The sequence below is a fragment of the Aquila chrysaetos genome, chromosome 17 (genome assembly GCF_900496995.4).
Source record: "Aquila chrysaetos chrysaetos chromosome 17, bAquChr1.4, whole genome shotgun sequence".
NCBI classification, from domain to species: domain Eukaryota; kingdom Metazoa; phylum Chordata; class Aves; order Accipitriformes; family Accipitridae; genus Aquila; species Aquila chrysaetos.
Window position 1 is genome coordinate 25714818 of NC_044020.1, and position 23632 is coordinate 25738449.

The window sequence follows — 23632 nt, forward strand, 5'->3', positions numbered from 1 at the left end:
ATGGGAGATCCTATTGAAGCTAACCAGATTCTTCAGATGATTAAGGGGTTGTTTATGAAAAGATGACTGGAATTAGCTCCCTACCATGGAAACTATTTGGAAATTAGTTCTTCTATTCCAGAATAATTAGTGTGATTTGGAAATGTCTAATGATTCTAGAATTAAGTCATTTTTATTTGGAAATAGAATTGAGCTATGGGTGTGTCCTGATTTTTGTATTTGTTTTTAAGTCTTTTTGTAAAAGGTATTGCTGGAAAGAGAATGGTGATGCCAGGAGACAAAGCTTCTCTTAATCACATCTCCCTTTCATCTGACATTACCAATAAAGGGGACTAGCACCCTGATAAGCCAGCTTCGGATTTTGTTGTTGGTTTATGGAAGGAGGGATTTTGCTGTCTCGGTTTACTCAGAAATAGTCAGTTACACTTGGTCACAAATATTAAAAAGAAAGATTAAGACATTAAGGGAGTGAAAATTTTAAGCTTCACAGCTTTAGGAGCATACTGCAAAACGCCATGCTGATTGACATAGGCAGTATGGCAGAGCAGGGCATGTACAGGCTCCATTTGGGTAGGTCAAGGTCTTTGTTTTAACTATATTCCTCCCTGTCATCTTTGCATTTTCCCCTATTCCCAGCTTAGCTTTTCTTCTCCTCAAGATGCAGGTTGCTGTTTCTTACCTTTTCCCTATACAATGAGTCATTTTCACGGGGGTTAAAAGACGGTTGCAGTTATTTAGTTTGACTTACATCACTCAGTCTATTAATTTCTACATCAGTCTGGGTATAGCCTCCTTCAGAATCCATCAACATCTTTTCTTAATCAGATCGTTGCTGGTGTTGTTCCAAAGTGGTGGGCGAGAGCCCGGTCTAGCTCAGGATTAATAGTTGAATTTCCATGTTTTGCTTTATATGTTACCACTTGTTAAATGTTTGGAAGGTTACTTAAGTTCTGAGCTCTGTATGCGTTTAGTGAACAAGAGATAAATGTAATCTTCATAGCTGAATTTGTTTGTAAGTCATCATCACTGATATACTGTTGATTAAATTATCCACAGGCCAAAAACCATTTTTGCTACTAATCAAAGCAGAGGGATAGAACTTGTTCAAATTATAAAATCATAAAATGTGTGTCTCTTGTCCCATGACATTATCTTGTGTGACTATTGGAGAGACATGGTAGAATTTTTCTGTAGTATTCAGTTGTACTTGTATATTTTCACAGGACAAAATATAAAAACTTCTTGGAAATTGTTTTGTGGATGAACATATGCAAAGCTATTGTCTGCTGTAGTAAAAGTAAAAAATAAGCATAGCAGTGAACCCAGATATGTGAAATACCAGGATTTATATGTAAATTTTCAAGCTGTGGCCTAATTTTAGACTGTGATATTGTTTCAGAATTTCAAAATTGAAGCAGATTCCTTACATTTGTGAGTAATTTTATGCTCAGAATCTGATAAACCTCACTGAATATTGGAGTGTTAATGACCATGTCATGTAAACTAAATGAAGCATGGATTAAACCTCACTTTTGAGCTCTCAGGTTTTGAATAACATATTTTCCTTCTGTGCATGAGTTGCGAAGTCTCCACTGTCTTTGGACAGTCTTTAATGATACCTTTAAAACAGCTGCAGACTGTCTTCTGTTTATGTGGAGTGTTAACCATGAAGTGTGGCAGTTGTCCTTGACTATAAATAATGCCAGGTAATCTAGCATAAAAGTCAACAAATACTCTTCAGAGGTGTAAGGCTAAAGCCTCTTGGCTGCTACTGATGATTACAAAAGGAAATGACCAAAGTAACTCTTCATGAGAAAGAAGAGAGTGTTCCCAATTTAGCATGAAAAACCTTAGTGAAGATAATGTAGTTGAAACAAAAGAATAGGAGGAAGTCAGAAGTCAAGTGTTTACCTTAATCTCATAATTCATGTGAAAAGTACTAACTACCTTGTCTTTGCTTGGATTTTATCTTGTATTAGTTAACTCAAGCTAATAATCCATCTTCTTATTCCCTGTTGTATGCCAAGACAAAGCAGTTAATCTCTCCAAAACAGGGTAGAAGAATGAAAAGAATTAACCAATTCCCATCATATCGATAAAAGACTGGATAGGCTCATGAGAGCTGAGCCCCCAACTCCAGATGCTTCTTAAATACAGTAAATGTATTTGAAGCACAAAACCTGTCATCTTGATGAAAGTAGAAAAAAAGATTTGATCATCTGTCTGCAAAATGCATCAGTCTTGCACCAGAGAACCCAGGATTGCTTGTGTTTTTACCTGGTAGTGTAAAAGTAGGTGGAAAATAGTGGTGTGAGTAGTGTAGAAAATGTTTGTGATGGCTCAATTAGAATCAACTGAAATACTAAACCAGTCTTTCCCTTCTGCAGGTGCTAACCGGATTGTTTTGGAAGACTCTAATATCTTGCAGCCTGTGGGACTAACTGTATTTGAAAACTGGCTGTATTGGATTGACAGGCAACAGCAGATGATTGAAAAGATTGATATGACTGGTCGAGAAGGACGTACAAAGGTCCAAGCTCGTATTGCACAACTCAGTGACATCCATGCTGTGAAAGAGCTCAACATTCAGGAATACAGTAAGTGCAATCCCTGTTTGCAAGTGCAAACAGTGCCTGTGGGGCTCGAGGCAAGGAGTGGCCGCCGAGAGAGGAGCCTGTTTTGCCTTGTCACTGATTGACATCAGTGCAGATCGAAGGGCCCAGAAGTTGGTATTGTTTTGTGTCTGTACATCGCCAGGGTGCAATTAAGTTTGTTTCCTTCAGGCAGTTGGCGATGGACTGGAAATCTATCACAAACCCAGCATCATGTTTTGTTGCTGATGACAACTTTATTGGTAGTCCCATACAGGCACCTGGCATGTGAGTGTCTGTAGGCACAGTGGAAACGTCCTGTCAGCCCTAGTAGATGATTACAACTGCGACACACTAGTGAGTTGCTATTAGGTGTTTACTCCGTTTAGACAAGCACAGCTCTCAGGGCCTTTTACTAGCAGTAAATGTTTTGGTGGACTGCCTGCCTTGAAGGCAAAGTGAACAATTTTTGTTGGTGGCAATTCATATTGAAAGTAAATGACAGAAGAGCAACGTTGCATTGCACAAAGGACGTGTGTATTAAATAACAATTTGTGTTGAACGCGGCTGCACTTTTGAAAGTTTTCTGTTTACCAGGATATAGCTTTTCCCCACACACATGTGTTTGAAATGATGGGAGCTGGATGGTTAAAGCAGTAGAGCTGCCATCATCCCGGAGCAAATAGGCCTGGTTAATAGGCTGTGGTGCATGCCTTGGAGAAATATGTAGAAAAATGTCTGGGGATGTTTAATTAAAGCATCAGTGCAGACTACTACTAGTTTTGTTTGCTATTAATCTCAGTAAATCTGTCAGGAGTTCCAAGAGAAGTGCGTTGTCCTTATTAAACATTAAAATGAAGAGACGTATTTATCTAGAGCATGTTAATTTGAGTTTCGGAGACAGTATGGAAGCTTCAGAATTCATAAATTAGAAAAGTTTACTTTTTTAATGGTCTTTGATAAAGAAAATGAAGTATAGAATCCAAGGCATCTTTTTGTATTACTAATGCTACTATTTTTGCTGTAGAACTAATTCTGCCTCACACAAGAAGCAAAATGCTTTGAGTACTGCTTACGGTTTCAGTAGGCTCCATGGCATGATTCTCACAATGTTTCAGATCATGGACAATGATCGATGTGCATGATAATTATTGTTGTGTGTAAAGGGAAAAGATGCACACAACAAAATACAACTTTTTCAGAGTTGTTTTTAGTAGCGCCTTCCCCAGAGGGAAGGAAGTAATGAAGGGAGTCCTGTGCGCCCAAAGGAATCACTGAAAGGTCGAAAATGAGATGGGGATTTCTTGTCAGTACCTGTCTGTCTTATTTTTGAAATCACAGGACAACATCCTTGTTCTCAAGATAACGGTGGCTGCTCGCACATTTGCATCGTGAAGGGCGACGGCACCACGCGCTGCTCTTGCCCAGTCCACCTTGTTCTGCTGCAGGATGAGCTGTCCTGCGGAGGTAAGTCCTTCCCATGTTCTGTGTCACTGAGCTCTCAGCTTCTGGGCTTGGGGGGGTGGTCTCCATCTTTAGGGGTAGCTTCTGAGCAGAAAGAATGTGACAGTGCACCAGGTGCTGTTAGACGCTTCTACACGCTTACCTCTTTGCCTCCCCCTACCCCCCCAGCTAAATCTGCAAGTATTGAGGTGTAAGAGAAGAAAAATTCACTAGTTGACTGTTGAATAAGGATTTCTGTTCACCCTTTCTAGTTAAGACCACCGAATTATTTCAACTTGATTTTTTTAATTGTATGATTTTTATTACTTTTTTCTATCACTCTGTATGTTCTTTTTCAAATAGTGGTAGATTGTGGCATATTGCACCATGTCTGTGCCATTTTATTCTTCTCTGCTGTCCTCCTCAAACTCGTCCTGTGCGTGTCTTTCTGAACTGCAGTCCCAGAAGGGCGAGTTGCCTCCTCTGTGGTGATACGGCCACTGTAGCCTACGCCCTGGTGTCTCCAAGGGTGGGGTTGAAATGGGGAAGAGGAAAGGCACATTGGTGCTTGGGTCTCTTTGTGCCACCGTACTGAATGGATTTATTATGCAATCTTCTCGCCATCAAGGCGACGTGTGGTCTCACAATGGAACAAGAGCTAACATAATCCAGATATTTTCTCAGAGCAAGTTTAATACCAGGCCAAAAGCGGGGGGAGAAAAGGGGAATTTAAAAAAAGAGGAAAAAAAAAATCTATGCTCACTTACTGCATGAGATTAACAGTTACTGTAGTAAATGTTAAATAACAACTAACAGCTGTGTTGAGATAGCAGGACTTGACTAGATTGAGCAGTTTTTTTGTCATTTTAAAAGAATTTTGACTGAACAGAGCTGTTGAGGGCACATAACTAGACATTGAGTCACAGTGCATCCATCTGCAGCGCATTACATACTTTTAACATTTTCTATACAATGACTGTTGAATGTTAAAAAGAAAGTGAGCCATCAGTTGTGTATACAGTTGTGTTGCAGGAAAGGGAGAGCAGAAAAGTGTGTTGACTTTAAATGAAGACTTTTGAAGACCTACTAAGAGAAGGGTGTAAGAGGCTGAAGTGGGAAGGGAAGAAAATAATTGTGGTTTGAGTGTACATGTTTCTCTGTTCCTCTTGTTCTTTGTCTAATGAGTCTCCATCAATGTGAGCCTGCATCAGTCACGTGGGGCTCAAGATCTGCACAAATGACTGTGGAGGCAGCAGGGATGGAAGTTACCTTAGGACGTGGCATGTTTATCAGCTGCTTGATAAATCAGAGCAGCTGAGATCATCTTGTCCTTACCTGTCCTGATCTACTGTTTGTTCACCTGGATTTTTATTTTTTGTTTGTTTGCTTGATTTTTAAAGAACCACCAACATGCTCCCCTCAGCAGTTCACCTGTTTCACAGGTGAGATTGACTGCATCCCAGTGGCTTGGCGCTGTGATGGTTTCACTGAATGTGAAGACCACAGTGACGAAAAGAACTGCCCGGTGTGCTCAGACACCCAGTTCCAGTGTGAAAGTGGACAGTGCATAGACAGTGCCCTCCGGTGCAATGGAGAAGCAAATTGCCAGGACAACTCGGATGAGAAGAACTGTGAAGGTACAGAGGGTCTTTTGGAGTGTGATGAAAATAAAGCTGTCATGGGGACACTATGGTAGATTCCAAAGTTACTGCTGAGTAGGATTTAGAAGGATCCAAGGTTCTGCTAGTTTTTAAACTGATCTATTGAATGGGAAATTATTTCACAACTCCATACTTTTGTTTCTCCATCTATGCGATAGAAATAACACTGATCTCCTGCACAGTGATTTAAGCTCTGTTTGTGAAAAGTACTATTAAAAAGGTAATATGTTTTTGAGCTCTAAAAACCTGGTAACTGGGAGTGAATTACAAAGTAGAACAAATCCTTGTCATGGTTTTTTGTGTACCTTGTACCAAGTAAAGGTCTTGGGATTGTTCATTTTGTTCAGGTATAAAATAAAGTTAAGCATTTGTGAGTAAGTGGGAACGAGAGACAGACAAGATTTCTGGAGACCTCTTCTTCCTATAGAGCACAGCAAGAGAGAGTATTTAAGTGCTATTGCCAACACAATGAGAATTAGGTTCTTTTAATTTGGGGAAGGATAGGTTATACTGGTGGAATCTGAACTACCCCACCACTACACAACGTGAAACATGAGCAAACTCGCTTTCCCCGCTGTGCAAGTAGTGAAGAGTTGTAGGTACGACTTGTAAGCTTGAAAGGATGCCTCTCCTCTGTATCCTCTCAGTACATTTTCCTTCTTTGAAGAGACTGTCTAAGGGTCTTTGAATCAAGGCTGAATTTCTTTCCAAACAATGTGCTCCAGCTCCAACAAAAACCTACAGACTGATGCAGAAATTCCTGTGTGATGAAAGGTGATTGTTAGCCAGATGAGATGCTGACATCTGAAAATAAGTTGTGCAAGTTAGTTTCCCAGTTGCCATCCAGGGACTGGAGATATCAGACAAGGGTCTGTTTATCACCTTCAAAGTGGCCCTGTTATTCAGAGTATTCAAGTTGATTAAAGATCGGAAAAGCCTTTAGCTTAACTTCTTAATTCAACTGAAGTCAGAAAGAATTTCTTGATTTACGAGAAACAGGAGGCAAAAATATGTGTAAACAACAGCAGCCAGCACCTTGCCTGCAGCACCTTTTTTCCCAAAGTGGTAGTTTATTTTTTGAGTGTACTGGCGAAGCTCCAGTTTTATTCTGTCTTTCATTTCAGTTTAAAAACATAATGTCAAGTGAAATATATTGTCTCATGATCAAGGAGTTCTCTGGTTTACAGGAAGAGCACAAGGGCATTGAGAAACCACATTTATCTTTCTTAAACAATTTTATCATCAGGGTTTGGCAGTTTTATTTTTAATAACTCTTCTCTCTTATATTACAGTAAATGCTTAGAGTTGGAGATTCTTATAGTAATTTTGCAATAACCATGTCCTGGGATAAGTGCCTGTGTTCTCAGTGGCCTTCTGCTTTTGAGTTATTTTAGTCAAGGTACTTTTGTCTTGTAGTGTCCTTATTGTAAGTAGGCAGTAAGGACCAGGTACCCACTGTGCAATATCCTCAACAGAACACTGAATCACTTTTTCTGCGTGGTTGGCATGAGGGACTTTGAGTGCCACTGGCTACTTTAAGAAATGAAGCTAACAGCAGGCAAAGCTCTCCCAAGATACTCCTGAATGTATGCTTTGGTGTCTTGTGTTCTTAAATGTTTTAAAGAGTAGAAGTCTTTGATACTGACTCTTGGTGTGTGGGGGGGTTCTCTTTCCAGTGCTTTGTTTAACCGATCAGTTCCGCTGTGCCAGTGGGCAGTGCATCGGGAAAAGCAAGAAATGTGATCACAACCTGGACTGCAGTGACAGCTCAGATGAGCAAGGGTGCTGTAAGTGTAAAACCTGAGACTAGAGATTTGATTGCAGCATCCAAAATTTGTTTCTTACCTTCTCTGAGTTAGATTTTATTCTGCCAACCAGACTGAATTAATTGTTACCCAAATGAATGCTCCTGTTGATAACTGCTGTCATGCAATTAATGCACAATGTGGTAAAATACGAATAACAAAAATAACTAGTATTCTGAACAAGTAGTCTCTGAGGCAGAGCAGGCTAGTAATTTTTCCACTTACATTTTTAAACTTTTAAAAGAAATAAAAAGGTTGTTTTACTATAATCTGTTAGTATGCTGAGTTGGTGCAGTGTTAATCTTTCTAGCAGCATGAGGCTTTTATATACAACTGCTCTGCTTCATGGTTTTCTCATGCAGAGAATTAATAGCAGGTGCTTTTAGAATCAGAGAAGCACTCTATAGAGTAAACCTTCTAAAATTTCCTTTGTATCTTGAAAAGATGTAATTCTGAGCTTGATTTATGATTTGTAATATGTGATATCCCCTACCTTGAAATCTCCAGGGCTCTGCAAGAAAACCACTGCCTTTAAAATTCCAACTTGAAAGTTCATTTTCACTGTTGGTGCTTTAAAAGAAAGAGTAAATAGGGACATCTCTTCTTCTGTTAGAGATCCATATATCGCGGTTGACACACACATAACTTGAAAATGCAAAGCCAGAGTTGGACCCTTGATCTTAAGAAGGAGTAATAGGAGATGTTCTGTCATGCTGCCAAGTTATTAGTGACATTATCACAGACATGTATAGTTATCTGCATTATAGTTCATATATTTTCTGGTTTGGTAACAGAGGATGGAAAATTAGCCCACCCAGAGTAAGATTGCAGTTGTCACTGTCCCTCTTCCAGTATGATCAGAAGTGTGTTTACTTATCTCTGTAGACTGTGACAAGCTGGTTAAAGTGTGGGTTTGGTGTTCAGGGAGAAGAAAATGTGTTGAGGAAAAGGCTTGCAGTAATGGATAAGATGTAAAACACTGACTAGAACAGGAAAATACTTTAAAGTCTGCTTTTCTTGTCAAATTCATGAAGCAGAGGCAGGGGGTTGCCAGTTATTCCCAGAAATGTCATTGCTTAGAATTGGTATTGTAGGGAAAGCCACTCATTTTGACTAGTTGAATAATCATTTCAGATACAGATTCCTTGTAAGGATGGCACCTCTAAAGCTGGTGCTCAGCTATATCTGTAACCATCCGTGTGGGTGAGATGTGGAGTAGGTTAGGTAGTTTGATAAATAGCAGGAAACCCAAAATTCATCATTGGTGCATAACCTCTACTGTTCAGCGTAAGTGAATATGTCTCAGTTGAGAAAAGGGAGTGCCGATCTGTTACGTTGAGTGATAACCTAGGTGCTTATGTGATGAGGTAACATGAAAAGTAGTTGTCATTGTCTTCAATAACAAGAAAAAGCGTAACTGGAGTCCCCCGCACAGCGCTATCTAGAGTCACGGCTGCAGGTCTTGTTCATCAATTTCAAAGGATAGCCCTGCCTTGTCAGCATGAAGCAAGATCAGGACCTTGTTCATCAACCCCCCTGCACATGCATGTACTGTTCGTTTCCTGTCATTTGTGATTCAAAAACCTCTCTGCATGTGTGGAGGTCATCTTGTGCACAGGAAGCCATTATGGACACTCCGAGTCTTTAAACAGACCTGTCCCAGTGCCTGTTTGTTCCTCCCGTACATTAATTTGAAATCTGTTGTCTGCCTACAGAAGAGGAGGCTTTTATTTTTCCTGTGTGGAAAGATGTCAGGAAAGCTGATGTTGGTACATGAAGCTGTTGGATTAACTTACACTGTCTGATTTTCCTTTTTCCTTTTAGACACAACGGAGGAGCCTGCACCACAGCCCAACAACACAATAGGCTCCATCATTGGTGTGATCCTTACAGTTTTTGTTGTTGGAGCGATGTACTTTATCTGCCAGAGGGTGCTGTGCCCACGCATGAAGGGAGATGGGGAAACAATGACCAATGATTACGTGGTGCACGGACCAGCCTCTGTACCTCTTGGTTATGTGCCTCACCCAAGCTCTTTGTCAGGGTCTCTTCCTGGTGAGTAAATGGTGTGATCCTTGTCCTGCTCTTTGGCACCACGTAGTTGTAGCTGAGGATACTCTGCATGCATGCATGGGAGATGTCTGTTCCGGATGCGTACTTCTTGGAAGCTGTTGGAAGCCAGGGCTGTCAAGGCTTGTTGCCATCCTTCTTTATAACAATGAACTGCTATTTTACCGATGCTACTCACGAGCATTTAGATACTTAGCAGAACCATAAGCTCAAATAGATACACATACCGTGGGAGTTCTCGTCTTTTGCTACCAATCCTCTTTTTGGACTGTTACAGCATCAACAAGGTGTCATGACAGTACAGGGTGAAGTTACACAGTTATATTCATGGGACTTTAAACATTATGTAATTATTCTTGTTAGATTTGTAGAATGGGTTTGTATGCTCATGAAACTTCTTGTAAAGTCTGTAATGACCAGCAATAACTGTGGTCTCAGCTTATTTCGTTCGATGATGAAGTTTCCAACACCAATCCAAGCACATGATGCTACCGCTGTTTAAAAAGCAAGACTTGACTGCAATGTTGCACTTCATTTATATGCATTGCTTCTGTACATATTGATTAAATACATACTTGTGGCTTTGGATCCAGCAGGTTCCAGTTAGAACACAGAGGTTCTGTGAAGCTGTTACAGGGTTAAAATAATGCACCAAATTTCCTTGCTTTCTGTAATAACCTGCTTTCATAAAGAGAGTCTTTGAGCAAAATTTTCACCATTATTTCGAGCACAGTGGCAAACCTCTCCATTTCCCGCTTGGACTCTCTGCCACCATGCTTCAGTCCAGTAGCAAAAGCTCACTTAATGGTGTGGAAATGAAAGAACACAAGCCCTCTATTCTCTTGCACAAATTTCAGTTGCTGAGTTGAGGTGGTCAGAGTCGGTTTCATGTTTTATTCTGCGGCATAGAAATAGTGCCTGAATGCCTGTTCCCTCAAGTCTTTTCCAGCCGTTCAAGTGAAAGAAATCTGTTTCTCTTCACACAGCTCTAGTATAGCCCAGTGCCAAGCCCTGCAGTTGAGTAGCTGATACACAAAACCAACATGTTTATTCCCTGACATTCTTTATTCCAGTTGTCCATCAAGGAGCACTGAATTTGCTCTTAATACCAAGAAGATTAATTTTGGGTTTAGGAGTTGCACTTATAGATTTTTTTAATTTTTTTTTTTAAGCTTTCTTTTCTCTGTTTGCTTCAAAGAATTGAATGCTGATATACATCTTTGTTCTTCAGGGATGTCTCGAGGTAAATCTGTGATCAGCTCCCTCAGCATTATGGGAGGGAGCAGCGGGCCACCCTATGACAGGGCCCATGTCACTGGAGCCTCTTCCAGTAGTTCTTCAAGTACCAAAGGCACTTACTTTCCTCCAGTAAGTCATTCTATTATTCATAGACCTTTAATAACTTTCAGGGGAGTGCCAGTGTCTTTCTGAGGATAATTAATTGACAGATGAATGTTTTGTTTTAAATTTCTAGCCCAATAAACTTGTTGAATATGGAGTAAGTGATTTTGAAAGGGAAGGGAGAGGAGATTGTCTTTTTCCAAAACAGTATAGGAATTTTCTGTTAACTTTAAAAAATTGTGAGAGCGCCCAGTGCCAGTAAAAGATGTTAGATTGAACGTCAGGGGAGATGAAAAAATCCATACAAATGTTGAGCAGCTCTGGCAGGGCAATCTCCTTTCATTACACTCTACCATGTGCCTCTGGAGGTAAAACTATGGTTGATTCTGTACAGACCTGCCGAGGTATTAATTTAAGTTTTGTGTCGTGTGTCTTGCAAGTGACGTCTTGCAACTCCATAGCATTCCTCTAGTCACAAGTGGGTAGTGTGCTGCGCTAGATGCTATATAAAAGTTGGTACCAGCCCTAGAGGGCTCCCTGTCTCTTTACTGCTAGCATCAGTGGTCGTTGTTTTAGATACTTCTGTATGAAGTCCACCAAGCCACTATTGGGTGTTAAAGAGTTATGTACTCGGTCAGTGCAGGCTGAAATATTCAACTGTCTGTTTTCAGTTCTGAGAATCAACCCATCATGTTATATCTTTAAATTAATCAAAATACTGTTTATGCAGTAAGAGCATGCCTATATAGGGAAGAAATGCTTGCCTCGGACAGCATGCTGCAAATATTATAAACAGCGTAATACTTGGGGACTACAGCTAGCAGGAGCAGCCATCTGCCAGTTTGCCTAGGGCAGTGCTATCCCTAGTGACAATCTAGTATTGAACAGCTAGCTTCAACTTTACTTTTCGGCACTGGGTATGTCAAAATAGCAACATCAGTCAGCGTTTTTTTGAGAAGAGCTTAGTAATAGCTTCTGTGGAAATGGTAACAAGCAGCATTTCCAATGTCTGTTAAAGAACTGGGGAATAAACAGTAGAAAAATCCTTTTTGTTGGGGGGGGTACGCATGCAGTTCTTAACTTAAGGTTTGTATTAAACAGTACTAAAAAGCAAATCTATAAACTGATGTTTTCTTAAGTCTCCTTCATATCTTTTTTTTTTTTTTTTTTAACTGCGGCTTTTTTCTTTTTTTTTTTTCCCCCTTAGATTTTGAACCCACCACCATCACCAGCTACTGAACGTTCACATTATACCATGGAATTCGGTTATTCTTCAAACAGCCCATCCACTCATAGATCCTACAGGTAATTACTATTACAATAGCTTCTGTCAGGATCAAAGCAGTTAGTGGAAAAAATGCAGAATAAAGACAGCCTCTGCTCCATAAGAATTGCAATCAAAGGCCCTAATTTTGCGAGCACTAAAACAGGTGCTTAAATGGGTTCACATGTATCATGTCACTGAAGCGTGCGTGTAAGTGCAGCACTGTTTGAGGTAAACTGTACAGTAAGTGGGTTAGTGGTACACCTCTCGGGTATATTGCTTTAGGGGGAGTGAAAACACTCATCACAAAATTAGCTAAATGCCAAAAGGATCCTGGTACCATGATAACTGAGCCAAAAATACTTACCCTGGAGTGAACCCTGCCTTTTTTTAGGCTTCTGTCATAAATAATTTGCTATGTAATCATCAGAAACGATAGGCAAACACCATGTGGAAGAAGATTGGCAATGTAAAGGCTAGTAAGTCAGAAGTAACATTAATATTATGGCCGAGGTAAAACACATAAATTCTAGTTTGCCATATTAAGGGTTAATATCTGAAAAAGGTTGCTAACCTTTTGCTTATTTTCTCTGACTAATATTTATGGGCACACAAGCTTTATCTCCGTTTCCTTGAACGTATCTTTCTTACCTTCCCTGTAAGATGCTAGAGTACATTACCATTTTTTAAATAGTTACCAAAAATAAAGAGACACCTACTACCCAAGGGTGTAAAGGTTCCCCTCCCAAATCACTAGTAGATCTGGTCAATGAGAAGAGAGTGCTGTATTTGTCTATTTGAAAGAAATGCCTCCCTAACACAGAGCCTTTGGGGGCTTTTGGATAATGAGGTCTCTGGGGCTGAAAAGACATCTCTTCTCCATTAGCAGAAAATATGGCCTCTGTTGTGCAGAAGGTCAGACCAGATGTTTATAATGATCCCTTGCAGCCATATGAAAAATCTTTTAAAATGATGAGTAATCTTCTAATGAAAGAAACCCATATTTTGGCACCAGCATGAATCATGCTGATCGCTAGTTAGCTGATGTGACTTTTAGTATTATAAATGGTATTAGGGATGTAGCATAGGGTTGAATGCTTTCCGAATGCTCCCCCACCCAAAAATAAACGCTGGCCTTGCTGCTTCTGATCTTCCCGACTTTCCTAACATTGTGACTTGAATACAGAGGAGCTGCCTCCCCAACTGCCCCGAACAACTGACTGTGGTGCTGGTAATTGTAGCTACCAAGCACCTCCCTTTCATTTGTTTTCTTTAAACTGTCTTGGGCTCGTTTTAAAAGATGTTTTGTGGTAGCAGCCTTTGGGAATTCCATCCCAGTTACTGCTCTGGCAAGCAATTCTCCTGACTGCTATGAATGTGCCAGGCGATTTTCAGTCTCCCTGACTGGGCTTGGAAGTTTGTACCCATAGATTGCATAATGGGAACAGAATATCTTCTCCATATAATTGCCACACAGCTAATTCCACGCCGCACCCCTGCCGTGCTCTTCCTGCCCCACTGCCTTCGGAGCAACCTTTCTACCTCAAGTAAGTCCTTGGGGAGCCTGTTGTCTGTAGGTAATTAATAATCAGCATCCCTTTCACTAGTTGCTATAATTTGCCTGACGCTGTAGTGCAAAGGCGGGCCTTCTGCAGGGGAGTTAGCGAGTTTGCGGTGTAAGAGAAAGAAGAGCGTGATGCTGTGTGTCTACTGCAGAGAGGTCGACCCGCTCTCCATTTCCACCTTGACTCGCCTGCCGCTCGCTTGTTCGTGGATGCATCACCTGAAATGCACCGTCTTTCTATATGCTGATGCTTTTCCCATATATCTCCCCGCTGCAGCTACAGGCCTTACAGCTACCGGCATTTTGCACCTCCCACGACGCCCTGCAGCACGGATGTCTGTGACAGTGACTATGCCCCCAGCCGAAGGGTCACGGCAGCGACGGCCAAGGGCTACACCAGTGACTTGAACTATGATTCAGAGCCCGTCCCCCCGCCGCCCACTCCACGCAGCCAGTACCTGTCGGCGGAGGAGAACTACGAAAGCTGCCCGCCTTCCCCATACACAGAGCGGAGCTACTCTCACCACCTCTACCCGCCACCGCCGTCCCCCTGCACGGACTCCTCATGAGGGGTAGCCCCCCCACCCCGTTATCTGCCTCTGCCGTGAAAGTGTAAATACAAAATGTTCTACTGGGGAGGGGGGAGGGAGCTCTCGGCGAAGGATGAGGTAGGACAGTGTACAGTTAAATGTTATTAAATGGGGTGGAGGAATACTGAAGATATTTGTACAGAAGAAAAAAAAAAAAAGGATATTTATATATTTTCTTAAAACAGCAACTGCTGCTTGTGCCATAAGAAGAAAAATTTTTGTATAAAAGAACCCAGACATTTGTACAAAAAGTTTTTATTTTTGCAAATGGAACACAAAAACATGCCTTAATCCAGTGAAGTGACTGAGCACATAAGGAAATGGAAGGACCGGGATGTGTTACTTGTCCAGTGAGGCGAGATGTGGGGTTTGTCAATACCAAAAATGTTTAAAAGTAACTAATAATAAAGAAGTCCGTCTCAGAGCAGCATACCATAGATACTTGGAAGTAGCCAAATAACCTCTATGTTAACTACGGAGGGCCAGCAACTAAAGTTAAACTTGAAAACGCAGTCAGGACAGATATTAACCTTACACAAAGGGCTTTGTTTTCTACAGGAATACAGCAATCGTAGCAGTGAATCCAGAAAAATAATCACACGCTTTTTTAAATGAATACACCTCTGTTTTATCTTAATGCATTTACCAAACTAGAGCATTTAGAGTCCTCTCCTTGCTTCTGGAATTTCAGTGATTTCTGTTGGGTATATTTTGAAGTTTGCTTTTTTCTCCTGTTTAGCTTTTCCCATCTCTTCTGCATCCTTTCTTCCTGCCCGTGTCACTTTAAGTCATATCCTTATTTAAAGTACTGCTAGAACTTGGCTGCTGTAAATTCTTTTTTTTTCTCCTAATTAGCCTTGTCATGCAGTGAGTACCATGCTATACGTTACCTTCTTCATTTTGCCAACACGGTAGGATTCTGTTTTGTACCAGGTCAGTACGATTTTCACGTAATTGACAAGGGTAATATGCATATACCTGAATGATTTTTAGTCCCTTAAAAAAGAAAACCTTATTTTGACCTAGTGCCCACAAAACGTCAAATATTTTTATACCGCATATAATATAGACAGCATATTTATAAACTATAAATTTAACCATGGATTGTTAGTTTTACTGTAAATGAATAATATATCCTTGCAGTACTTTCAGTGTATATTAATATCACAGTATACAAATCATATATAAAAATATATATATATATTATTTTTTCCTAGTAAGGAAGCATTTAACTTTCAGTGGAGCAACTGTCCATAAAAAAAATAGATGTTTTGATCATTGGAAGGGGTTCCCGTGCTGTATTAACTGCTCATGATTTCTTTGTGTTAGGTAAAGCCAGTTTTTCTCAGTATGATTTTGACATACCTCCTCTTTTGCGTGGTGTGAGTTTAATACTTTAGTATTAACCGCTGTGAATGTCAAATTTTAAGATATTCTTAACCAAACCATTTTATATTCGCATCTCTATTTTTGTATATTATCATATTTAGCCCCTTCTCCTGTCGGCCTCACCATGGTGATTTTGACAGGAGAGTATATAATCAAGTGAAAACATTATTTGCGTAGGTTGAGGGGCAACCTAGGATATTATTAACTCCTCTTCGACTCCAGTGCAGTGTTTTGAATTTGCTTTGACTGTAGTGGGGCTCGCAGTATACCTGATCTTAGATAGCATTATGCATTTGCACCTTCTGTTGACATCAAATCTGTTGAAGGTGCTCAATGCCTTCAAAGGCTGGCCCTCTGAGTCTTCTTTCTAAAAACAAAGGTACTGAGGAGCTTCTGCCTCCTAGCCTTTGGGCATAGTATGGGTGTAGCAACTCTTCAGAGGTGCCATTTGGGTTTTATTGTTCTCTGTTGCTTGTTTCGCAGCCAGTTTCAACTAAAAGAGAAATGATCTGAAAATGTGGCATGGGCTTTAATTCATGCTGTTGACAGAATTAGCGACAAGTAATTCTTACTAGTGCTGCCACTCATCTGGAGTACTGGAGTCTCACTTGGCTTTGGCTCCAAGGAAAACCATGGCATTGGGATTCCAGCTGTAATAAAGGGTCTTTCTAGGAGTCCAAGATACCGGAGGAAACTTTAAAAAGCCTTGGTGGTCTCCAGGCTATTGCAGTTGATCTCTGGATCTGGCATACTAAGGTTTTTTGCCCAGCTTCATTCTAGGTATCTAGGAATCGTGGTAGCTGTTCTTCTGGCTCTTCCTTGCTGGTGAAGAAGCTTGTTTGTGTTCTCCAGCAGGATGGATGTTGAGCAGAGGGTATTGTGAACTATAAGGGAACTCAAAACCATTTATATGAAGGGGGGGAGGGCAGGTGTGTCGGGGTGGGGGGTGTTGAGGCTGGCACGCCGACGAGAATTAGAAACTTCTCTGTTGTTTACATTTTTTCATGTGCAGCATTCCGTGTGGGGTTCACATGTGGAAACTTGCACTAATGAACTCAGAAGAATATTGCATTGTTGTATCTCAGTCCAAGTGCTTGTACTGCGATGGCAATGGTCTCTTCTTGCAAAATACTTTTTTCAGTGTGCCAATTTCTGTTTGAAAAACTGTAAGGTGGTTGAGCTTAAGGAGTGGTATCCTCTTTCTGGTGTGGTTGGCCTGCCTCACAGAGCCTTCCTCTTGGAGGGGACTTCTTGCAGGTAAATTCCTTGAGTGTGTTAATTACAGCAAGAGTATTTTAGGAGAAAAATGTTCTCTGCATATGGATCGTGCTGCCTGCCTTCTGGGCTAGTTTACATCCACGCATAACTCAACTGAAGTCAATGGGGTGGCCATATAATTCAGTGTAGGATTTGATCAAGTCTTTTTGATACATGTGTTTCAGTTTGTGCATCAGATAATTTTGAGTGATCTGCTTCTGGGAGTTTCACGTGAAGAGGGAGAAAGTAGACAGACTATGTTTTTCCACTGAAGATGACCAGCATAGAGAGCAGGCTGTTTCTCATCTGGACTAACCAAAGAATTTATTTAGTGGGAAGCTGTGATCTGCCTTTGCAAGTACATGTATTTTTCCAGTAAACGTAGAGCAAAATTTTGAAAGAATTGATGATCTGTGAAGTTCCTCTTGGGAAGATCTCCAAATTACAAAAGCATTGATGCACGTAGTATGCACACCTGACGCATTCCCAGTGGATAAACTATAGACTGAACGTGGAGACTGAACAGTTTCTCTCTGTTCGTCTCTGCCACTGAGCCAGTCCTGATTCATATTCTCTTCTTCCCTCAGTGAGGATCATGCTTTCTCCCACTTCTCAAATTGACTGAGATGTTAGGACTGTAGATAACGCACACATGTCAGTTCAGGAGATCGCTAAAGTGGGTTTGTATCATTAGTGTGGAGGTGGTCTCATTGATGTCAAAGAAACTGCTCCTTGTCTATTAGGCTAAGCACAAATGTCCTTATCTTACAGCATCGGGTACATACACAGGGAGGCACTAACACAAGTACTTATTGTGCACTTTCTCCTCTTTGTAGATCATGGGAAGTGTTCGTAGCTGGCTGTTTGGCGATGGAAATAGCTGGCATGCTTAATCAGGAAAGGAACAGTCCTTTATAGTTTGAAAAAAAAAAAAAAGGACGTTACAGCATAATTTGTTGAAAACTAACCTTTGCCTGTTCAACAGGAGCTTGGCACGTTTAAATAGCAACATTAATGAGACCTATTCTTGCCATTTAAAATCATACCTGCCATGTCATACTGCAAGCATTTCATACCTTCCTAAGGAGCACTCCTCATTTCTCCACTGCTTTTGGATACCAAGATACTTATTTGAAAAGAACTTAGATATGATAAATGGAACATGCACATAGCATTTGCATTTGAAATAAAGAATGGTTTCCATGAATATAAATTCATGCAACCTATGCGTATACATTAAATGAAATATTTACAATAATGCAAAATATGCAGATGAGCCAGTTGATATCAAAGGATTCATTTTGCTGTGAGTTGTAACTTTCAGTATTGTAAATTCCAGATTACTGCCATAACATTTTCCCCCCATGTGCATGTACAAGTATATGTATGCAGGTATACGTATCTTTGATAATGTGAATTTACCCAAAGCTAGTAATTTTCTCTCTTGTGCATATGCATTCGCACGGCCCCATCGGCAGATTCAGTCTCTCTGCCTTTGAGGGCTAATGCAGGATGCTGTCCTGCTGTCTTGTGTAAGCTGGACTTCTTTTGGCCAGGTTGTAGGACGGACAACAATACTTACTACTTTAAACCCAAATAGTTAATGCTTTGTCTTACCAGACAGGAGAGGAAGCACATTTTTTTTATACTGCTCCCCTACTTTTTGAGTTAATTTTGCAGATGAGTAAAATTCTTCTGTTTCCTGTAGGCACATAAAAATCAATCAGTTGTAGTCCTAGTGTAATTATGAAGAAAATTCCACCTTTACACAGCAGGTGCTACAATCCACTGCAAGTGAAGGTGCGTGCAGAAAAGCCCTATTTATTGCACTAACGGGCTTTGGTGGTGTTCTGGTTTCCAGTTGTGCATTGCGTCTCTATTTATTATAGCCCATTATCTAGAAATGGCTGGATTGGTGAGTCTAAAACACAGATTCATTTGTTTTACTTTAAAGCAGTTAAGCCTGTGCTAAGATGAAGAAAAGGCCACTGTCTTGAATATTGAGTATTTCCATTCCTTACTGCTTGGCAAATCTCCTTGAATTAATTGATTACCACCATTCTGGGGGGAGCTGCTTGAACTATAGAACTCCCTGGTCACGCATGCTGTTGCATCGAATGACTTCTTCAAAATATCTCTTAAGAAGTAATCAATCACTTTTTTCCTGACGTTTTTGTCTTGAGCGGGTTTGTCACACAATATTGTTACAGACAGAATCTGCTTTTGAACGTGTACTGTGCATGTAGCAGATTACTTGTTATTTCTACAACAAAAAAATAGCTGGTTCATTGGGTGCAAAAATAATTTGAACATTGTTATTCAGAAATTGCTTTCTTAGCCATGAGATTTTTTTAATTGCATTTGGGTGGGTTTATAGCCTGAAAATTAACCTTTCACTTAATTGGCAGGTGACAGATACACCTTGAAAATAAGTTCAGAATGACTAATAGCTTGGAAATGGCTGGAAAACATTCCATTTCTTTCTAAAAGAAGTCAAATAAAATATAGTAGTTATCCAAAATGGGCAATTTTCTTTCCTTTCCATCTTTAAAAAGGGCAGCTCAGTGGATGATGCCAGCATAGCATTTTATAGGGACTGGGTGATCTACTCCAAAACTGTGCAGGGCAGGGTAAGTAAACTGTCCATATTCGATTCGGGCCACAGATTGTCTTAGTAGCGCAAAGCGTGATTGTTATGATGAAACTATTGGAGAGCAGTCTTGTTCCCCTCTTTTACATGAATAAGGAGCGGCTTTGAAGTCCTGATTAAAATGGCTGTAGCCCTTAAGCCAGGCAGTTAAGAGTCAGGGAGAAAAAATGAAAGTGTCTTTTTGTAAAGAGGATACCACCAGGCTTAAGCTGAACTAGCCTTGTTTGCAAGTGAAGGATCTGGTGCTGCTTTCAGATTTTTTAATCTTGTTTTTGTTTTTTGTTTTGTTTGTTCTTTTTTGTAAGCTTTAATCACTGTTTGTCATTGTCTTAAAGCCAGCTGGTGTCTCTTGTTCATCAACTTTGGTACGATGGTGCTTTGCAAGGATGTATTTATATTATAATGACCAACATTTGGTCAGCCCTATTCACTCATTCACTAACTTTTTTTTTGTAAAATAAAGTGCTTTACTTGTAACGTGTATATAAACCTTGTACAAAAATCCTTTCCAATTATTACTATAAACTGAGTTGTAACAAATGAAATGTTGATTTTTATAATAAAACTAAGAGTGAAAAGGAGAGGTACTCTTCATTTTATTTTGGCATCTGGAGGACAGTTAATTAAAGGTAAAAGTCCATGTGCGTCTTTCGCTCTCCATAAAAGCCAGAAAGTGCTCAGTTTCCTGATGCTGTAGGCAGACTCTGCAAACATTGATGCATTTGCCTGAAACACATCGTTGACTTCAAGCAGTTCTGTTGATTTCCTTTATTCTGCAATGTAACTGGATATATTTTAAAGCCAAAAGTCTCCATTATTGATCACTTAGATTGGTTTATAGGATAATACAAACCAGACAATTTTACCAAATAAATCCGTATCAGACTAGAGATGCCTGGTGATTATTTTGGAGACTGCTGATCTTTCAATATGTATCGAAACGTTTGCAAAGAGCGAAGTGTTTAAAATGTGAAAGAAATTCCCCCACCGCCCTATCCTATTGGTGTAACAAGTAATTGGGTAGGAAGCAATTCTGAATTTACAAGCTCAGCACAGGAATTCCCGCTCCACTTGCATCCACTGGTTGTGGAAAAAAGTATGGCTTTGTATTAGTGTGGCTGTGGCTATACTAAGATTCTTCTACAGCTCAAGTTTTTCTACATGGAGGCATGGACAAGACACATATCACTGCCCATGTCAGTAAAACAGGGCCTACATTTATCAGTTTCACAAAATGTTGTAAAAATAAATGCTATGCGTTCTCAGCTAGTGTGCTGTGCTTATTTTATTTCAAGGTGCTATATTTATTCTACCTTGGAAAATGAGCCATTAGCCTGAAGCTGCTGGGTGCTGCGTTTTTCTCTAAAAATGCCAGTTGTGAATTGCTGCTGGGCTATAAAAGGCTCACCAGCTCTTGTTCTTTTTTTTTTTTTTTTTTTTTTTTTCTGAACGATGGTGGCTACCTTTTCTATACAGTCTGTGCAGTTGTAATACAGTAGAAGTTTGTGTACAGCATTCATATTGTTTTGGATTCCCTGAACCTTGGTCAGATACAGCTGTTAAGCATCAGGGTGCATCTCAAATGCCGTTCTTCAAAGTGCATACCAGAGAGGTAGTATGGAGGGACACCACAAAGAGCAAGATCAGCCCTGTCAGTGAGCCACTTAAATCTTTAAAAAAAATAAAAAATACTCTTTAGAGGGAGAGTGTAGCTCAGGAAACAGAAGTAAGTTGTGTTTCAGCTGCAGCTCCACCATGTGTCTTGTCTGTGCCAGTTATCAAGGCCTCCAGAGATGGCAGAGCTGCTGAAATCGTGTCTACCAGGCACCAAACAGCAGCAGGCATAGTAAGGGACACTAGGGTATTTTCCATCATTCAAAAAAATATTCCTTGCATGTCTGAGAAAAGACCACTTGAAAGTCTGAAAAGAATTTATTTCCTTCATGTGATTCTGTCTTTCCTTGCATATGTGCACACAAGCAGAGGTGATGGCGAGCGCTGGAATCCTGCCATTCATTTTATACTAGAGGAGGGATAACACACTGCATCTTTGCTTTGGTAGTGGGAAGAACCCTTCATTAAGAGCATAAAAATGAGATTTTTTTTTTTTTTTTCCTTTGCATCTGCCAGTATTGGCAGCATGTCCCTAAGAAGGTGAGAATGTGAAATCACATGCTTGTTCCTGGAGGGGAACTGCCGGACGTGTTTAACCTGTTTTCACGGAGATTTTGTAGCTAGCTGAGAAACCTCTGCATGGGAATCAAGGTATGTTTGGTAGAGCTGCCTACTGAAATGCAGGTATCTGACAAGGGGAAGTTTCACCTTGTATCAAACGTGCTATGTGCGGCAGCTATTCCTGCATCCCTTTTCCTGGTGCATCAGATTGGGAACATAAGATACAAGTTGCTGGGCTTAGTGACCTTTTTTAAAAGTAAAACAATAACAACAACAAACTCATTTCTTCTGTAGAAACCATGCGTCTGGGTAAATAAGCTTTACCTTGCCCTTGATCACCACAAGATCCATGATGGCAGCTAAATGCAAATTCCCTGTTTATAGGAAAGATTGGGAGCTGCCGGCCCTCTCCTGCTTGCACGCTCTGTTGCATAAAGAAACTGCGTAGCAGGAAAGGTCCGCTGCCTGGGTCACCTGCCTTGGTGTGTGGCACGGCAGTGATCTCACCACAGCTTTGCTTTCACAGCAAGATACCTTTTTCATGAGTTTAAGGGGAACGCTCTGCAGAAACAACGACGTTTGCTTCTCTGAGGACCTGTAAAGGATATCGTCCGGGTCTGAGGATACGGAAGGATTTCGTGCGGTAAGTGTTTTCTGTTTGTCAGTGTTGCCAAAATTGTTAGCCCTGTCTCCTTGCCAAGAAACTGGTAAGCACCTTGACCTGCAGAGGACTTGGCTGGAGAGGAATGACTAAGTGACCCACCACCAAGCTCCCCTGCATTGCCCTGAGCAACGCGTTTCCAACCACTGATGATCCCTGCTGGTGGTTTCCCAAATAAAGAGCTACAGGTGGCTCTCATGGCTACAGGGGTGCTGGGAGCCTGTGGTAAAGCATCCGCGGTCCCAGGAGGAAAGCCCAGCAGCATTCCCCTGCAGCTCGAGTGCCGTGAGAGCTGGTCCCAGTTTCCTGGGCCAGTTGCCCGCGCAGGGAAAGAGTAGTAGGAAAACATTGCACATCAGAGATGGGTAGAGAGGACCGATGCGGCTGGAAGGACTGTGGGGAGAAAGGAGAGGTGCAAGGAGGGTGTAGTGCTTGTGCTCCGGGCTCCTCGTTCCTCTCTGAGGACGTGCATGGAGGGGAATTAGGAAAGTAGAGCATAAAAAAAGATGAATATAGGATGCAGGGTGTATGGTAGGAAGGGTCCTGGAAGCCTGTGGCAATAAGAGGAAAGGATGATGTTATGGGTGGCTCTCTGAAGTCACTCAGGAGCACGACGACTGCTCCTCAGCCTTGGTGTAAGAGCGACGTGCCTGGCTGGTGTGGCAGGGACCCCAGGGGGAACAACCTGGCAAGGGTGGAGAAAAGGAACAGGTTGGGCAGTTCAGGGCGAAGAGCCAGAGGAGTCTGGCAGAAAAGCAGGGAGTCCTGTGTTTCCTGCCCCCCGTCTGCGCTAGGAATAAAATAATCTTTAAGGGGTCTGACTCCTGTGGGGCCAGACAAGATCAGTTAAGGAGGGAGCGGAGGAGACAATTTGAGAGGCCTCTCCTGCCATCCCACCTACAGCCCCAGTACTCTAGCAGGGAGGAGAGAACGAATGTGGGAGAACAGGACACGTAAACACCTCCCCTGTCCTTGCCACCCCCCCCATCTTGGTATGGGATGAGAGTGGGGAAGAAAGGGCATCCTGAAGTAGCAGAGAGCATTCCCTTGCATTCGCACTCAAAGGAAAAAAAAAATAATGGTGGGAATAAAGAAGTGAGAGGGGAGTCACCGGCTGCGAGGCAGAGGGTGGGAGAGGAAGATGCCAGGGCTGACCGGGTCCGGGCACTGG

At 41.2% G+C, this 23632-nt stretch overlaps 1 protein-coding gene across 1 annotated transcript in view; it reads left to right on the forward strand.

Moving 5' to 3' along the window:
* The window catches only part of LRP6 (LDL receptor related protein 6), a 131107-nt gene extending 110217 nt beyond the window's left edge, over positions 1 to 20890 (forward strand). The window contains exons 16-23 of the mRNA XM_030040981.2: positions 2388 to 2597; positions 3933 to 4058; positions 5435 to 5671; positions 7372 to 7482; positions 9325 to 9555; positions 10802 to 10938; positions 12119 to 12216; positions 14017 to 20890. Coding sequence (XP_029896841.1) covers positions 2388 to 2597; positions 3933 to 4058; positions 5435 to 5671; positions 7372 to 7482; positions 9325 to 9555; positions 10802 to 10938; positions 12119 to 12216; positions 14017 to 14308 — 1442 coding nt within the window. The 3' untranslated portion in view covers positions 14309 to 20890. The remainder of the gene's footprint in view (positions 1 to 2387; positions 2598 to 3932; positions 4059 to 5434; positions 5672 to 7371; positions 7483 to 9324; positions 9556 to 10801; positions 10939 to 12118; positions 12217 to 14016) is intronic.
* The last annotated feature ends 2742 nt before the right edge of the window (positions 20891 to 23632 follow it).